The sequence below is a fragment of the Cimex lectularius genome, unplaced genomic scaffold, assembly GCF_000648675.2.
Source record: "Cimex lectularius strain Harlan isolate CLEC.00 unplaced genomic scaffold, Clec_2.1 scaffold426, whole genome shotgun sequence".
Lineage (NCBI taxonomy): Eukaryota > Metazoa > Arthropoda > Insecta > Hemiptera > Cimicidae > Cimex > Cimex lectularius.
Genome location: NW_019394180.1, coordinates 267741 through 286035, shown reverse-complemented (window position 1 = coordinate 286035; position 18295 = coordinate 267741). Strand labels below are relative to the sequence as shown.

Here is an 18295-nt window from a genome sequence, read left to right as displayed (position 1 = left end):
GTATCTTATATATATATTATGCAGGGTGGGCGACCAAGACCCGAGGGGTTAAATGCCTGGGTAGACTCGTACCCCATCTTTGGGTATGTTACGGACCATGTGTAACGCTAGTTGGAGGCCTGAGCCTTTCTCTGTTTTTTATTTTTTATTATTTTATTAAAGCTTTCGCTTCTTCGTACAGCCCTTTCTGCAAGGCATTAGAGCGAGGATGTCCTGGGCTGGTCGTATGCTGAGAACACTATTCTTTTACAAATTTCTTAAACGGTGCTGAGGTGTACTGAGTTCCATTATCGCTTATTAGGAGTGAAAGTATACCGTGTACTGCAAACCATGATTTTAAAGGTTAACTGTGGACAGAAACAATAATAACAGTAATCCCATTACATGGTGTCGAAACCCGGTTCGAACACATCAGTGAATGTCATCGGATAAAGGAAAAGATAAAGGGAGTAAGGAGAACAAAATAACACACAAGCCCGAAGTGACTGAAGGAGCAGCAATGGTGAGTCTAAAACCACCCAGTTTTTTGCAGATTAATGCGTCCTCCGAGACGACCATGTGATGGAAACAATGGGAGCAACAATTTGACTTCTCCGCAGTAGCAACTCGTCTGTCTGAACAGTCAGAGAAGGTGAAATTCATGGTTGCGATTGGACCATACTGCCGATATAAAACACATTTGGGAACGTCGAGAAGAGCACATTAAAGATAAGAAATTGGAGCGAACGTGATACAACGAATAAGCAAAACATGTATGGCGAACTAAAAGACTAACTTAAGAGAGACTAAATAGTTCATGGAATTCATAGTAAGTAAGGGAACTACCATTAGGGGATAGAAATAAAAGAGGTGGCCACAAGGCCTACTGCACCTCGACCTGAAAGATCTATTGTGTTCCCTTATTATTTATAACTCACTGACCAGCTTCAGGTTATTAACCAGTCTCCACAGCTTTGCCAGAGGTTCCTTGGTGTAGGATCTTGCTTGTGGTTTTTCTCGTCCTAGTTGCAAGAACCTGCATCTACATAGACCTTCTCAGAAACTGCCGTTAAGAGAAGACGACCTGATTTTCGACAAGGCTATGCAAATATGTAGAAATTCAGTACAAATCACGTTTCAATTAAAAACAACGGATGCAAGAAAAAGTCACGCAATCACCGCCAAGGACACGGAACTAGCAAGAAGGAAGAATTCGACTGCTCAAGATATGGCACAAGTCACCAGAGGAACTCATGCCCAGTCATGAATAAAACAAGTGTCAAAGATATGGCCATTTTGCCAGTGCCTATAAATCAGCATGGACAAAGAAGATACAAATAATATGGAATAGCGATCATGAGGAAGATCAAAAATGTTAACACACATCGAAAACAGGAAATGTGGACGGAAACATTAATACTAACAGTAATCCCATTGCTATGTACCATGGATCAGTTATTTCAAAGTTACAAGTAGTAATCCATTTATGTATATTGGTCTAGTTGACCAAATTACTTATTTCAATTAATTATTGTTTTGGTCTTGGTTGAGAAGAAAAAGCTAGTGTCACGAGCGGGATTCGAACCCACGACCTTCGGCTCAATACGCCGCTGCTCTAGCCACTTGAGCTATCATGACTTCGATCCACTCGGACACCAACTCCCCATCTCAATCTGCAGTTACAAGTAATGTTGATGACTACGTTGATAGTAATCTGGATTGGGTGTGAATAATACTCTTTTTAAAACCAGAAAATGACCTAGATCAGCGTTGAGATTTGTTTGTATTCAGTCCCTCTTAAGAGTTGCTAGGAGCTGGAATCATACTGTGCAGTTAAGAAAATTGAGCTTCCTTAATCAAATATTCAGCTGCATATATTTCCTTCGAGTAAATTTTTGGCTATGAAACTGCAGTAATATCGTTTGGTGAGATAAACGTTTAAGTCGAACTTTATTTACCAAAAAGGTCAATTGATTACTTTAAGCCAATTTAGTGATTTAGTAGGAATTTACGCCCTTGGTGCAGGGCACTGAGGACAAGGACATGCACAGACAGACAGACCTCGGTCGACGTGCGGGAAGCAGCGGCGGGTGGCGGTCCTGCAGACGGAGATGACCGGCCCAGCGACATAGGCGCAACAAGTGTAGTCAACAGTCATATCGCCGATTTGCTGTCGGCCTGGACACCCTCGCCAACGGAGCAACTGCCCTCGTTCGTGCTGCCGTTAATTCTGCTATCGCGATCCCCTCTCCAGCGAAGTTGACATGCGCCCCCATCGTTCCCGGAATCGGCGGAATATCGCCGTCCAATACTCCAAAATCGGGGCTCCCGCTTGCTTTATGGAATTCTCGCCATTATCACTTTCTCAGCGTTATCTTTTTTTTTTCCAAAACCGTCTATCACACAAGTTATCGAACAGAGAACTCATAATTGTAATTAACATAATGGAAATTTAGTTCGCCCGTCTTAATAGTACGATTAGGAAACCGCGGATTACCGGGTTGACGGAAGAAAGAAACGACAGACCATTGAAGCTTCATCATAGAAAATTTGTGGGAAGCAAGCTATGAGAAATATGCAAACTATCGATAAAAGACAATAGAGTACAGAAGGATGTATTAATGACGCCTTTTCAATAAGGTCACGTCTTCATCAAACGATTTCATTCCCACTCTTGTTTTTGGTTTTTCCGCCGTTTCATTTTATGCTTTGGCTATCATTTATCCACTGGAAAACTGTTTAACATTACGCCTATTGATTTTTAATTTTATAAACAGAACTTACACGTTAATATTTGAATCTGGGGCATTCAGGCTTGTATTATTATAATTTATCAAAAGGTCAGGTACAACAATATCAAATCGGCTTAGAAAAAGATTGTCAAAGTCAAAAGTTACAATAATAATTAAAAGGACACGAATGTTTTAGTTAGCTTAAGACTCTTTAAAAGACATTTAAAAAAAGTACGTTTCAATTAGCTTGAATTAATAAAGGTTTCCGTGAGAAGCGAAATAAAACAAAATCACAGAAAATAATTATCTTCATTGTCGACCTAATTGTTAATTTTGGTATGAGATTTCGTTCCGAAAATGTGAGATAATACGTGACAGATTCAGCAATTTCAACTGGAAAGCGGCCGTTGCTCGTTATTTCTTCCAGGCGGACAGTGGATGCAAGAAATAAGTAGTAACTTAAAATAACATGCTGGAGCGGAATGGGAAAAGATACTGGCCGACAACGGCGACTTTACAACTTTATGCGAATGGGAAGCTTTCAAGAGAAAATCAGCTTACACAAATTTCCCATCAGGCGAAATGTTGTGGCAAAACCACGGTCTCTAATTAGAATATTTGAAATAATAGAATTAACAGAATGTCGAGAAAAAGTAAAGAAAGACCAACGAAATTGGCTTGAAAACTATTTAGATTTGAAATCATACAATGTAATAGACAATTGTGTGCTGTATGTATGCATGTATGTGTTTTGTAAGAGAGATGGAGAGAGAGAGAGAGAGAGTGAGGTATAAAAAGGAAAGTAAGAAAGAAAGAGAAAGAGAGATAGAGGGAGGGAGGAGATAGGTACATAGATAGAGAGAAGAACGAGATAAAGTTGGAGAGAGAGAGAGAGAGAGAGAGAGAGAGAGAGAGAGAGAGAGAGAGAGAGCGAGAGAGAGAGAGATAGAGATGGAGAGAAAGAGCGAGAGAGAGAAAGGGAGAGAAAGGACGAGACAGAGATGGAGAGAGAGAAAGGGCGAGATAGAGCGAGACAGAGAAAGGGCGAGATAGAGTGAGACAGAGATGGAAAGAAAGAGCGAGAGGGAGAGAAAGAAAGAGACAGAGATGGAGAGGGAGAGGGAGGGAGAGAGAGAGTGATAGAGNAGAGAGAGAGAGAGAGAGAGAGAGAGAGAGAGAGAGAGAGAGAGAGAGAGAGAGAGAGAGAGATGGAGAGGAGCTATAATTATAAAAGCTATTATAAAGCTTCATAATTAATCGAACTCTTTCCTCATAAAATAAGCTATTATTTTTGTCTTGATTTGCTTGGGACTTGTCTTTTTGAATGTTTATATATTTTCATTTATCATTGGTTACCCTTTCGCAAAACTAAAGAGTCGGTTTGCATTAAGATAAGCCGCAGTTCATAATCTTTATTAATATTGGTAGATTTCACTGGAAACCTTGAAGTAGTGGATAATGTAAGTTGATGGTACAGTGAGTTGTTCCTGGATTTTGAAATCCTCGTCATGTGCACATTTAACGTTGTAAAAACCGATAATACGCGTTGTTTTGAATAATATATTATGAATTATTAAAAGAGGGCTGCGGGAGTGAACGCGTTTAAAATGTCTATGACTAAACAAAAGTAAAGGTTGTTGGGGTTTGTTATCCTTTCGTACTTTCACGGGTTCGAGTACTTACGAAACAGTCGAGTGCAGTTGCAAACAAGGCTACACACGAAAGAACGTTCGAACGCAAAACCGCATGCCACTTTAAAAACCGCAAACCCACAGGGACGTCGTGTCGCCCGATGGGAAAAATTAATAAGTCCGGGAGGAATGTCCCCGGTGTCTATACTTAGAACGGCCCTTTAAATAGGTTTCTGTGGGCTAAAGCGCTCGACTCGCATCAATCATTTACCGATGTCTTGCTGATGAGCTCACCATAGATGACTCAACTCAGGCCTCTCCTGCCCCGAATGCATATTCAGCAGTTGACGTGACGCCTGCGGCGGGATCCCGAGCCGATTCCAATGGTTAACCGAGACGGATTCAGACCTCAAGATCGAAGCACGCAGAAGACAAAGAAGAAAAAGAAACCCGTTTTTATTTTAAAGACCCAAGCGCTAAATTCTATATTATTATTTTTACAATTTGTAGTTGGAACCTTCATAGTATGCCCTAGGGTGAATCATTCACTATATTACATTTTTCTTGTAAGAATTAACTCTGTTGCATTTAATACATCCAAGAATCTCGACTTAAACAGTTACAAATATGAATTATAACGTGTGAAACGGTACATTTAAAATTTCTACATAAAAATAATAATAATTTTGCCATGAGTTTTGACAACGCAACAAAACCACCAATATGGTTTTGTGTTAATTTCGACCGCGTCGGTAAGGCCGTCGTGAAGGGGTGACCTGGTGCTCTTTGACCTTTCAACCACCCGTAGTTTGTTGCTGGCGGGAGGGACTTGCCGAGTTAAGTTTTCGGGCCTAAAAACGCGACCCACCCATTTTCCTATTAAGTTAATTTTCGATTATTCATAATTTAAAAAAAATATTAAATCGTTATCATCACGTTATAGTTACATTATTTTAATATAATCAGGGCTTAATTTTCAAGCTATACGGTCAACCGATTTCAAGCTCTCTAAACAGAATTCATTCTCAGGTGTTGTAAAGCAGGTAAATTCGATCATTTTTATCTCAAGCACTAGGTTAAACTTATGTATTTATGATTGTAAAAATTTAAGGCGTTCTTTGTGTTGGCAACGGAATTAATGAATGAGAGCGTCCATTGGCTAGCGTACAAGGCGACGACCCGTCACCTAAAAATGAAAAATTGGCCAAAACAATGCTGTCGCACGTTAAAAAAGTTAATATTTTTCTATCCACCGAGTGAGAGTTAAGGAACCTCATAAAGAACACATTATATCTAAGGATAGCCACTTCTTTTGGCGAAATTCGATTTTACTATTTTACAACATTGCATTTGAAGCATACTTTTTTCGGTTTTCAGTATTTCTAGTTTCCTGCTAAGAAGAGTTGCCGTATCTCCAAATTTTTCAACTTTCGCTTTTTTTAACCATTGTATTCGTAGGTCCACTTCCTGGTGAAAAACATGATAAAATCTACTACTAATTGTAAATCGGTCCAAAAGTAATAAAAATATCAGTTTGAAGTATTGACGTATTGTTCACAGCATACAACTTTTTCCAGAAAATACTAGTCAAAATACAAAATTATTGTAAAAACTTTCTTTTAAGATATGTACTTTTTCGTAAGTAATATCACAAAATCTTTATTATTTAAATGTAATTTAACAATTTTTTTAAAATTAAAAAACCAAACAAAATAAAAGTGAATCGATAAGTAAGTTATAAATTATTGTAAAAACTTTCTTTTACGATACGTTCTTTTTCGTAAGTAATTATCACAAATTTAACATAACAATTTTTTTAAATTAAAAAACAAAAAATAAAAGTGAATCGATAAGTAAGCTATAAATTATCGTAAAAACACTTTTTTTCAGTTACGTTCTTTTATGTAAGTAATTATCAGAAATCTTTGCTAGTTAAATTTAACGTAACAATTTTTTTCTTTAAAATAAAAAAAAGAGAATCGATGACTAAGTTATAAATTATTGTAAAATCTTTCTTTTAAGATACATGCTTTTTCGTAATTGATATCACAAATCTTTGCTAATTAAATTTAACGTAACAATTTTTTTCTTTGAAATTAAAAAAAAGAAAAAGAATCGATGACTAAGTTCGTAAGTAATATCACAAAATCATTGTTATTTTAATTTTTTTTTATAAAAAAATAAATAAATAAAATAAAAGTGAATCGATAATTAAGTTATAAATTGTAGTGAAACAATTTCTTTTCGGACACGTTCTTTTTCCTAAGTAATTATCACAAATCTTTGTTAATTTAGTTTAAATTAGGTTAAAATCATAAAATAAAAGTGAATCGATAAGTGAGTTATAAATTATAATAAAAAAAGCTTTCAATATAATAAAAAGTGAACTTAGAATTCTAGTCCAAAATATTTAAAAAAAATATGGGCAACTGACTGAGGCCATTCAACATGAAAAACTTCAAAGGTCAATTTCTCAAAACTATCAAAACAGTAGTTACGGTATTTCTTCTTAGCAGGGCAGAAATGGACTAGTAACTTCTTTGATATATGCACTAAGATCAAACGAAATGTCCGTTTTTGTTATTAAAACTCTTTGCAGATGTATAAATAAATACTTATTGATTCTCTTAATGATTGAACGTATTGTGACACATCTAACGAATATAACTAAGAATTACTCTTTATGTAAGGTATTGGTTAAGTAGTAATTCAGATATCGTGAGATGCGGTCGGGTGTGATGTAGGTTTCAGAAAAACATTTTCTTTATCGTGCCAACGTTTCGATCTTTTATTGAGATCATCTTCAGGGCTTAAATTGTTTGTCTTCTGTGTAATTGTGCCATCCTTGCGTGTTGTGTTGAGAGTGCGTGTGTGAGTATTGGTTAAGATAAAAAAGCGAATTTTCCCTCCTTTTCGCCATTTTTCAATTCAAAAGGTGAGGTTGAGATGGGAAGTTGGTGGTTCGAAACCCGCTCGTGACACTGGCTTTTTTATCTCAACCAATACCTTTCATAAAGACTATTCAAATTTAAATTACACGACAATAAAAATGCATTATTCTGCCCAAGATGCAGTTGATATTAATACGGTTTTTTTACGAAGAGGTCTTGAATACGACATATGACCAAATAACGTATTTTACTCCAAGACCTACTTCTTAAGGAAGTTGAAGAAAATCACTACTAGAAAGTGCTAAAATTAATTCAGAAAAGTTAAAAAGCTCGATACATTGAACCACAGTGGATTGGAAATAGGCAGCTGAGATGTCCAGTGATTTGTTTTTCTCTACCATGAGCCACTGTGATGAAAAATAAATCATCTATGACAAGAGAAATCGGTTGGGTCACTTGCCAAAACAGAATCTTTGACCGAAAGAATGGAATAACCAAGAAGCTAAGAAGCAGTTGTGACAAATTTCTTTATAGAGAGTCGAGTAAACAGTGTTGTGATTGATGACCGACCTCTGTAAGCGTATAGAAGAACATAAAGAGAAGTAACAAAAGGATGAAAACCAAGCAGCTGTGATTTTATTACACTTATCAAAATAAAACAAAATCGAGAAGCATAGAAGCAGTTGATATTAACGAGAGGAAGAGAGGTTAAAGAGTAGAGATAGGTTAAAAGACTCGTACGGCCGTAAAAACAAAATGCAAATGCAATTAACCTCTCATACGAATATAGTAGGCAAGAAAGGTCAAGCCATCGTGATTGATAACTTTTATCAAAGGAATAAACCAAAAACGAGAAGGAAAATGTGGTTTCAAACACATGGAATCTGTGGTTATTTAAAAATATGATTTAAAAAAATGCACAGTAGCATAATGGAACACTGGTGACATTGGTCGTTCCATTTTTTCTTATAAGAAGGTTGCGAATAACCGACTCGAATGTCAAAAGTTTGACCAAACGCATCAAAAACTTGGATTAAAAAACGACAAGGGAAGGTCCTATTCTACTGCATGACAACGCCGGACCTCATGTTTCAAACTACAGACTGTGAATAAATTAAAAGAAGCTATAATGTCCTAACACATCCCCCTTGCGATTCTCCTCATCTATTCCCTACAGACAGTTTTTCGTAGTTTGGACAAGTTTATTCGTGGAAAAGGTTTGGATGGATCGTAGATTAAAAAGCCTTTTCAAATTTTGTTTCAGCTCCTGACACGATATATATATATATATTTTTTTTTTCTTTTCCAATTGGCAAAAATGTGCAGACACAGGAGGTAAAGTCTATGGATAAAATATATTTAGTCAATTTTTTAGTTACTCAAGTTCAAATACGAGACATTGAAAATTTTATCCAAAATTGTTATTATTAATAATAATTTTAATTATGATGAAACATGCTGAAGGTACAACCTTTCAATTGCTATCCTGGATAATAAATAATCGGGTTCGACTAGAGAATTTTAAATACAACATGGTTTGAATAGCACTTAATCTATTTGGTATAAACAATTTTTACGAAAACGTTCAGTTCCTTCGTCGACGTTTCGAGGAATATATCCTCTTCATCAGGAGGGTGCTGCTCACCATGTCACTGCGCTCTTAGCTGGCTATTGCATGCAGGACCCGTCAGGTGCTCTCCGTGCTTCCAGGGACTTAATCAGCGAGCTTTAAGTATAGACGATGGGCAAACGCTGCGACCGGACATATTCGCCACTAATCAAGATGAAGTACATGTACTAGATATTGCGGTGCCATATGAGACTGGTGACGCATTGAGCCGCATCGCGGAGGCAAAGAAAGAAAAGAACATGGTTCTTCGTGACGTACTCTGAGAGCGGTGCCAGAAGCTGCATTTCGCGGCCGATGGTATTTCGGAGCGCGGGCGGCAGTTCCGGAGCGTTCCAAGAGAGCGCTTCGTGACCTAGGAGTATCAAACTTCCCGAGGGTGCTCCTCACCATGTCACTGATCACCTCGCTCTTAGCTGCCTATTGCATGCAGGACCCGTCAGGTGCTCTCCGTGCTTCCAGGGACTTAATCAGCGAGCTTTAAGTACAGACGATGGGCAAACGCTGCGACCGGACATATTCGCCACTAATCAAGATGAAGTACATGTACTAGATCTTGCGGTGCCATATGAGAAGCTGCATTTCGCGGCCGATGGTATTTCGGAGCGCGGGCGGCAGTTCCGGAGCGTTCCAAGATAGCGCTCCGTGACCTCGGAGTATCAAACTTCCCGAGGGTGCTCCTCACCATTTCACTGATAGCGCTCTGCGCTCTTCGCTGGCTATTGCGTGCAGTCATATGGACAGGGACAGATGCTTTATACTGCCTGTCAGACATGAGCAGTCCAATGAGTTGCCGGGACTGCTACCGGACTGAGACGGACCCCGGCATGGAAGAGTAACACAATAGACCAAGAGGTGGTTATGTAGAGAGGAGCGGCCGTCCGACGCCGGAGAGGAGCTAGCAGCCTGGACAGCGAGGACCCACCCAAAGAAGACCACCAACTACGGTGAGAGGCTTCCCTGGGCATCCGCCCAGGTAATAGTTCTACAATTAGAAAAAAAATAGGACATTTGTTCTAACGATAGTGGTAGTCAACGAATGAGTACATGGGTATTTCTTTATGATAGAAACAAACAACATACCTAACAAACAAGCATAAATATCCTTGTATTAATAGTTTTACTGAAGTCCTGGGCCTTTCTGTGGCGTACGGATTCACACTATCAATGAGTACCTTAGACAAGGATAAAATGAAAATTGGAAACAGAGCAAAAGATTTAGAAAAATCCTAAGCTAGTTTGGTGGGTCTGTGGGGTACACTATATTCGCGCTAATAAATACTTATTTGGAGATCGTGAGATGCGGTATGGTGTGACGTTTGTTTTAGAAAAACATTTTCTTTATCGTGCCAATGTTTTTCCCACCCTACATGTATTTGTAAAATTTAAACAATGTTTATAAATCCCGGGCCCTGAAGATGATCTCGGTAAAGATCGAAACGTTGGCACGATAAAGAAAATGTTTTTCTAAAACTTACGTCACACCAGACCGCATCTCACGATCTCCAAATAATTATTAACTAACGGTAACTAAACACCACACATTTCTACGCTAATAAATACATTAATCAAATATGACCATTCGTTTCAGGTATTCGATCAACTTTAGGCTACCGTCACTGTTGTGTTTTAGTACCTTTTTGAGACTCGAAGAAAGGCCACACATTGTTCCGTATGGCACCAATTATTCTTCTTTGATGAAACCAAATAAATGCTACTTTATCATGTTGTTGTCTTCGTTCTTTTGTAAGTCAAAGAAATTTCTTCCGGACATAGGAAAGAAGATTAAAAAACTTAAATACTGTCTCAACCCTAGTAGAGAATTCGGAAAAAAATCACATAGCGGGGCAAGTAGGAAGGGGTGTCGAATTTAAAGAAGGAAATTCCCTTTTTATACGTTGAGGTGTCTAAAAGCTTCTAAGTTGGCCCGAGGGGTGGGAAAATCAGTCTGGGAGACGGGGGTGAAATGGGGGGCAACGCCACCCCCGCGGTAGTTTCCTCGATCCGGGCCCAGACACAATCCTTTCATCCGGGTCTCCCTTCCCTTCCATACCGAAAAATCCAATAAAGAAAAGAGAGTTTCTCCTCATTTATCACTATGAGGATTCACAGGTCGGCCGAATGATTCTGTCGATTTTCATTTTCTCATCTCGAACAACAATCTCGCGTCCCCTTTTCTTTTATTGGGAAATTTGTCTTACCGGAAGAATTTCCAATCACCGTCGAAACAGGGACTCGTCCTCGATATGACCCTACAGGGCCAAATCGTATGTTTCCCTTTCAAACGATCCTCCCTTTTTGTACGTTTTACAACCCCTCGAGAATTGTTTGCACTGCGACGTGCCAACTTCATAAATTGCACTTACATTTCGTGCAAAAGACGGATTTAAATTCGTACATGCGCTTTTTACGATGGGGTGGGTAATTTCAGATCCCGCCCGAGTTGCTGACGAACATTCGAACTCCTTTCTCCTGGAAGCTTTTTTAAACAAATACATACATGAAAACATAATAGAAAAGGTAAATGGTAGAGTGAGTGTGTTGTTCGATCTTTTTAAAAAGATAGTTCCTACTCACAATAAGTTGTTTTCAACAATCCGGATTTCGAGCCTATAGCTCATCATCAGATTGTAGAGCTCCTTCAACCTGACGATGAGCTGTAGGCACGAATTCCGGATCGTTGAAAACTTATTCTCCATCTTTTGACAAATCACCATCATAAGTTCTGGAGCCCAGAATGAGCTTGGCTAATTTCTTGTTTGAACAGAAAGAGACATAGTCTGCAAGATTTTTTTTATAGCTCTATTCGTTAGAAATTGCTCTAAGAGGTATTGTATGCATCCGAACGGTAAGGCATACAGATATATACTAATTTAACATTAAGTTGCTCTATATGTCCCACATATGTGTCAGCTTGTCATGCCTTGGCTCCTTACAAAAAGCGTATAGGCATGCCGCTGAATTACTTAAATAGCTGTTTCCTAACAAGGGGACGACCGGGTTGGTGGGTCACGGATGTGTAACAAACTTTTTTTTGGTGTTTCTACACTCCAAAATATCTGACTTGTGTAGCCACTTTTTATGAATAGGCCCTGGTTTCGTCAATTTTTTTTTTTTGAAAGTTGAAATTTTCCATTTTTTAATATTTTTATTTCGCCTTTCGACTTGCTCAAATCAACTATGTATATCATTTTACTGCATTTTTGTTTGATTGCAATAACAATGTAGTAAAAGGTATAAAAGTTTATCAATAAGCAAAAAATTTCTAAAAACCAAATATTTTTCAAGTAACCTACGTCATAAAAATTTTGTTCCGTGAAACTAATTCGTTTTATCACCTCTAGATATCCCCAAAATAAAGATTTTGGTTTGAATTTAAATTTATTAATTTTTTGACCAGTAAAATTTTCCCGATTTTTAAGTCCTTATTGGAATATCTGCATGAAACAGCTATAATTAAAAAACGCTAAACGGATTTTAACGTCAAAAAGACCATTTGAAAAAATAGAAACGTAGCTTTTAACGACGTATGTACCATAAAAATATAAATCAGATATAAATATCGAGACGCTCAGGAGAAAGGTATGCCCCATGCTGTATGGTTTCTCAGGTGGCATTCCAGTTCCAGGGTCATTGATGTTCTGGGACGGCTTTCCCTCGGACGCCCGCACCGAATTAGTTCTTGTGCGCGGTAATTACACCTTCACAGAGGTAATTACATACCTAAGGTAACAAGACATAATCGAAGAATTTGCCATTTGCCCCCCCCATAACTGAAAGATTCTTGCTAATCGCTGGATAATGCTTTAATGATTATAACCCAATCGGACACATTTTCGACCAATCTAAGCGATGGGTACCCCAGGTCCTGACACCCTAGAAGAGTTGGAAACGGCTGTTCTTGATGGAACTCTTCCTCAGGATTTTACCAGAAATCTTTTCCTAGGTATCGAAAGCGTTTAACGGACGTGATTCGCGCCAGAAAATACTGTAAATACGCAGTTTTTAAAAAAAATTAGATGAACATTTTCTTTTTAAATGTCTTATTTTTAACTATCAAACCTATTTTTGGTATGCAAAGTATGAATAAACCTAAATACATTAAAATTTATGGGTGGTGCGTTTATTTTGTCCATCAGTTTAAAAAGGTTTTTACATAATTTATTATCCCGTGATAGGATTTCGATCAATTTATTTAATTAGGTCAAAGGACGTACAACAAAAACAGATATCCAGATAAAATTTTTAAAAATCTATTCATATCAGTATATTTATACGTTTCAACTATTCATAACTGAGTCATCAATTTTGATAAGTACATTTTTAAATCAATTACGAATACAGATTATAAAATAAAAAATGCAATTGTATTTATCGTATAATGACACATTTTCTTTTCTTTTTTTGCTTCACATATGTGATGTAATGAATTATCGGCCGATCACTTTACGGGCCAAGTATTAATTTATGCAACAGAAATACAAACTTTGGAAAAAAGGATTTGGCGTTCGAACTTTGTGCAGAAGCTTTGAACTTTGACCCTCAGGGCCGGCGAGGTGTTCTGCACTTGCGACTTCCGCCCTTGCAAGAAACTACTACTTTTAAAAGCCCCACTTCAAAAGACTTTAAAAAGGCTAATGAAATAAGCAACAGTTCAAGCGTAAAATAGACTTGAAAAAACCACCGATGGGAGACAATATGAAGAAATCACTGCTGGGAATTAGAATCTTGAGTATTTTTTGACTGATTCGGTCAGTCCACTCACAGAAGATTCCCAGTCCCTTTGGGCCTGTTTCATAATTTGTCTAACTTGCAAAGGGAGAATTTTAATGATTTTGTTTCTTAATTAATAACAATACTTCAAAACACGAAGTAGAATAGATATAAATATCAAGGATTATTCAGAAATCGTGAGATTGCGCAGAAGACAAACACTTTGAGTGAGTAGAAATACTTTGATTGAATATAAAAAATATTTATTTGAATTGTATAAATTCACATTTTTCCACATCCTACATGTTTTTTGTTAAATTTAATCAATGTTTGTAAATCCCAGGCTCTGAAGATGATCTCAATAAAGTTCGAAACGTTGGCACGATAAAGGAAATGTTTTTCTGAAACCTACATCTCACCAGACGGCATATCACGATTTCTGAATAATCATCGACAAACGGTCAATAATCATCACACATGTATCAATAAGAACATAGATGTCAGTTTTACAGGAGTGGTAAAATAGCCAAATGATTAATTCAGGACAAATGTCTTGTTCAACATAAATAACCTATCGATTTAGCATCGACTTTGTCACTAGTAGTTATCAATTTTTCAGACCGACAAAACTTCAACAGGAAAAAAAAAGGTATGAATATTCGTTTTATGTGTTGAAACTGTATTTAAATGCTCTGTATTACATTATTTCAATTTTTTTTACTTTTAAAATTACTTTTATGTGTGTATGGTATTTAGGCACTCTCAACACGACAGACCAGAATGACACATCTACACGGAAAACAAACACTTTGAGCCCTGAAGATGTTCTCAATAAAGGTCGAAACGTTGGCACGATAAAGAAAAGTTTTTCTAAAACCTACGTCACATCAGACCGCATCTCACGATCTCCAAATAATTTTAAAATTACTTTTTATCAACCGCTAATTTGGTTTTTCCTTCACGAGTAGCTGTTCTGGCGCAAAAATTCCCAAAATCAAATAAGCACTTAATTAACGGCTTTTTGGCATTGAATACTAAGAAGACTGTGTATTAGAATCTTATCTACACAGTATTTTTTTGTATATATATTGGTGAGTCAAGAGTTGATAAGTACCAATTCACATGCGTGTTGTGAAATTACAAATTTAATATTTCATATCTCGATGAATAATTTTTTATCCGAAGTGAACGCAAATCGAAGTGAATAACCGTAGGGAAACAACCAACAAACTTGACCCAGTACTTGACACCATTTGACCTCATAAATCAGGCATTTAAGGAAGTAGTTTCAATTAAATCCATTAAATACACGTATATATTGTATAATTTAGATATGTAAAGAAAAAATTTAATTTTACTCAACAGTGTCGACTGCACTAACCTCCAACGGTTGGAATATACGTCCCTAAATTGAACTTGAGACGTGATGAGATTTTGTCCTTTCGCAACGCCGATGAGCCCAGAGGCTTCACCTTTGGCCGAAGGAGAAATTCCTTTAATGGACATCACACATCAGAAATACAGTCCGAGAAGGGGCCACTCTCAGATTGGGACCATGAAAAATGACTAATCAGCTGAACATTCGAACGATGCCGACCACGCAATGTGTATTCAATTATTCATTCTTACACTCGTCGCCATATTTGAGTGTTTATGAATTGCAACTGGAGGGCGAGGTACATTCCGACCGACTCATCTCGATATGAGAAATTCGCATTTCGGTCATTTTATTTTCACCGGGCACATTTAGTGCACATTCTAAAACAAATATATCGCTAAAAATAGAATGTCGAGGTTGATAAACTAGACGGTTCCTCAATAAAACCAATTTAAGATTCGTAGTTATTCAGATATCGTGAGATGCGGTCGGGTGTGATGTAGGTTTCAGAAAAACATTTTCTTTATCGTGCCAACGTTTCGATCTTTTATTGAGATCATCTTCAGGGCTCAAAGTGTTTGTCTTCTGTGTAATTGTGCCATCCTTGCGTGTCGTGTTGAGAGTGCCAGTGAGATTTTGCTGTTTTATGTTTATATACGATTTTGAAGGGGTGGGGAAGAAAGTCGGTATAGAAAAGACATTTTTGTATAAGGCTATACTCTCAACTCGACACGCAAGGATGGCACAATTACACAGAAGACAAACACTTTGAGCCCTGAAGATGATCTCAATAAAAGATCGAAACGTTGGCACGATAAAGAAAATGTTTTTCTGAAACCTACATCACACCCGACCGCATCTCACGATATCTGAATAACTATCGATTAACGGTCACTAATCTCTACACATTAAGATTCGTACTTAGTGGAAAAGCACCCCAGGACAGAGGCAGGCAGAAAACTTCGCCCATTAAGTTTCGCCTCTTGCTACGAATCTGGACATAACTTAGGATGCAGATATGTTAAATGATCATTGCCAGTTCAATAGTCATATGACTGTCCTGCGGGTGGCAGAATGCTGCCTTTGCAATCTCTGCCAGGAAAAAATAAACTGAAGTACATGATATTTATTGTGAAAGTTTAATAAGAAGGTTTATAGATATCGGAAAAGAAAATCTATTCAAAAGTCTATACAGGCTAAAAAAAGGCCTGATACTCGATAGAGAGGTGAGAAGTTAGCATGCGGAGTAAGCGCCTACCTTATGGATGCAATGCAAAGCTTTTTATCCACCACAAGAATGGCCAAGAAAAGCATTATTCAGGTAAGACTAGTAAGAAAAAAGAATAACCCAGATAATATGGACCCGATAAATAAATAGAAATTCTAAAAAAATTAATGTAATTTTAGTCTTATTGTATGGTTTTACGTCCTATACCCCCCTGAGGGTGCGTGGTGTAGGGGTCAGACCAAATAACATCACTCGATCAATCCAATTTATCGAAGGTAATTTCAAGGGCAACGCCGAAGAATCGAACCGACGTTCGTGAGACACGAAACGCCTTAACGATCCCGGCCAACGAGCCCTCCTAATTCAAAAGACGATTAATCTCGCTTAAACCTAGAAGAATTTGAGATCTTCACAAATACAAAGTTTGGAATTTTGTAAAGAATTTCCAAGCCAGAAATCTTTTTTCGATATAACGTTACAACCGATTTTGGAGGCTAAATTGAACAAATTCCAAGGTCCTTCACAAGGTCTCTACGGTTTACTCAAACTCTTGATACGATCTCGTGATCAGGCCCAACTAAAAAAAAAACCGTTGAGTGCAATGGCAGAGGACGGTCCTGCGAGTGAAGCTAGGGAAAATCCACGCGACAAAAAATGATTATGCAAGTATGTTGGGACCCTCTTTAGCGGATTCACACTATCAGTGTATATCTTAGAAGGGATCTCTGTGATATTAGATTTGTAAGGAAAAAATTACAAAATGCATCAAAGAAAACTGGAAGAGAATCACGAAAACAGGTTTTCTGACCGGACCTGATCTGAGAAATATTGGCATCAAGATAAACGTATATTATGCAAGAAGAAGCAAAGGTAACCTCAACATACCTGCTGTATGTACACATATATATATTCGCATTCTCGTTTAAAACGAATTAAAAATACCATTTCCGTTTGTAAAATTGGCTTGTTTTAAAGTGTAACCGACGTTCGAAATTGTCAGTTATATAAACTCGTCATTAGGAAGAGATGAAACACGAGGGAATTGAACTCAGCACGCCAGCTTAAGAAACGGAACGGCTAGGACCATTGAAATATAAAAATCACTTAAAGATATTTCGATTAGTAATAAAAAGTATTATACTATTCGATATGAGAACCGTGCTTGAGCAAGGCAGCGAGTATCTGCATCGCCGTTCCGATTTCTGGAGGAAACAGGGTTGTTTTATTGTATATAGAACGGATTTTTTGTGAACTTAGCGCGTGTTGAGAGTGAATGTATTTATTGGCAAGAATTTTGTAGTGTAAGAGGGCTGATGGAGGAATAGTGAGTACTCCAACGACCCTAATTGATTGAATTTTATGCAAATAGGAGAGAATGTACTTAAGAATGAACGTGAGTACGAATGGGTTTGGAACTGCATGGGTGCTGTATAGACCTAGCTGTTGAGAGCACCGGGAGCGCATCCTCGGCTGGACGGATGAGACCGAGTTCTGATCTCGGACTGCCAACACACAAAGGGGTGATTCTCGAGGTATAACATTCCAACGGGGCAAGTTTTTTTAAAATCAGCAGACAGCTTTGATTAAGGACATGCAGACCATAACTGCAGGTCATATTGGGTTGTCCGGAAAATAATGCAGGATTTTGGTATTAAACAAAAAAAAAGAAACTAGTTACTTTAAAGCAATGTTCTTTAATCAAAATAATTTCCCATACTCTCAATACATTTCTCCCAACGTGTTGGTAACTTATTAATTCCGTCTGAGTAGAATTCAGAATTTTTAGAATTGATAAAGTCAATAAATGCATTTTCCAGTTCCGTTTGATTTTTGAATATTATGTGTTGTAAGTAGTGGTCCAGGTGTCTAAAAAAATGGTAGTCAGTAGGCGAGAGGTCCGGAGAGTAGGGTGGGTGAGGCAAAGTTTCATAGCCAAGCTCCAATAATTTTTGTGACGTTACACGTGACACATGTGGTCGAGCGTTGTCATGCAACAAAATGGGCCCTTTCCGATTGACCAAAGAGGGCTTCATTACTGCCAATTTCTGATGCATGGTATTAATTTGGTTACAGTATGATTCAGCATTGATGGTTTCGCCAGGATTTAAGAAGCTGT

General features: G+C 37.7%; 1 protein-coding gene across 7 annotated transcripts in view; it reads right to left on the bottom strand.

Annotated features, from left to right (window-relative positions):
* Positions 1-18295, bottom strand: part of LOC106667546 (rap guanine nucleotide exchange factor 1) — a 70973-nt gene that overhangs the window by 32250 nt on the left and 20428 nt on the right. For 2 of the 7 annotated variants that reach the window (XM_024230009.1, XM_024230008.1), the window contains exon 1: positions 2041-2268. The exons of 2 other annotated variants lie outside the window; for them this stretch is intronic. In XM_024230009.1, the coding sequence (XP_024085777.1) occupies positions 2041-2137 (97 nt within the window). In that variant the 5' untranslated portion in view covers positions 2138-2268. Of the gene's footprint in view, positions 1-2040; positions 2269-18295 lie in introns of those variants that run through there. 3 more of the 7 variants (XM_014395557.2, XM_024230011.1, XM_014395558.1) reach the window with 2 other exon arrangements.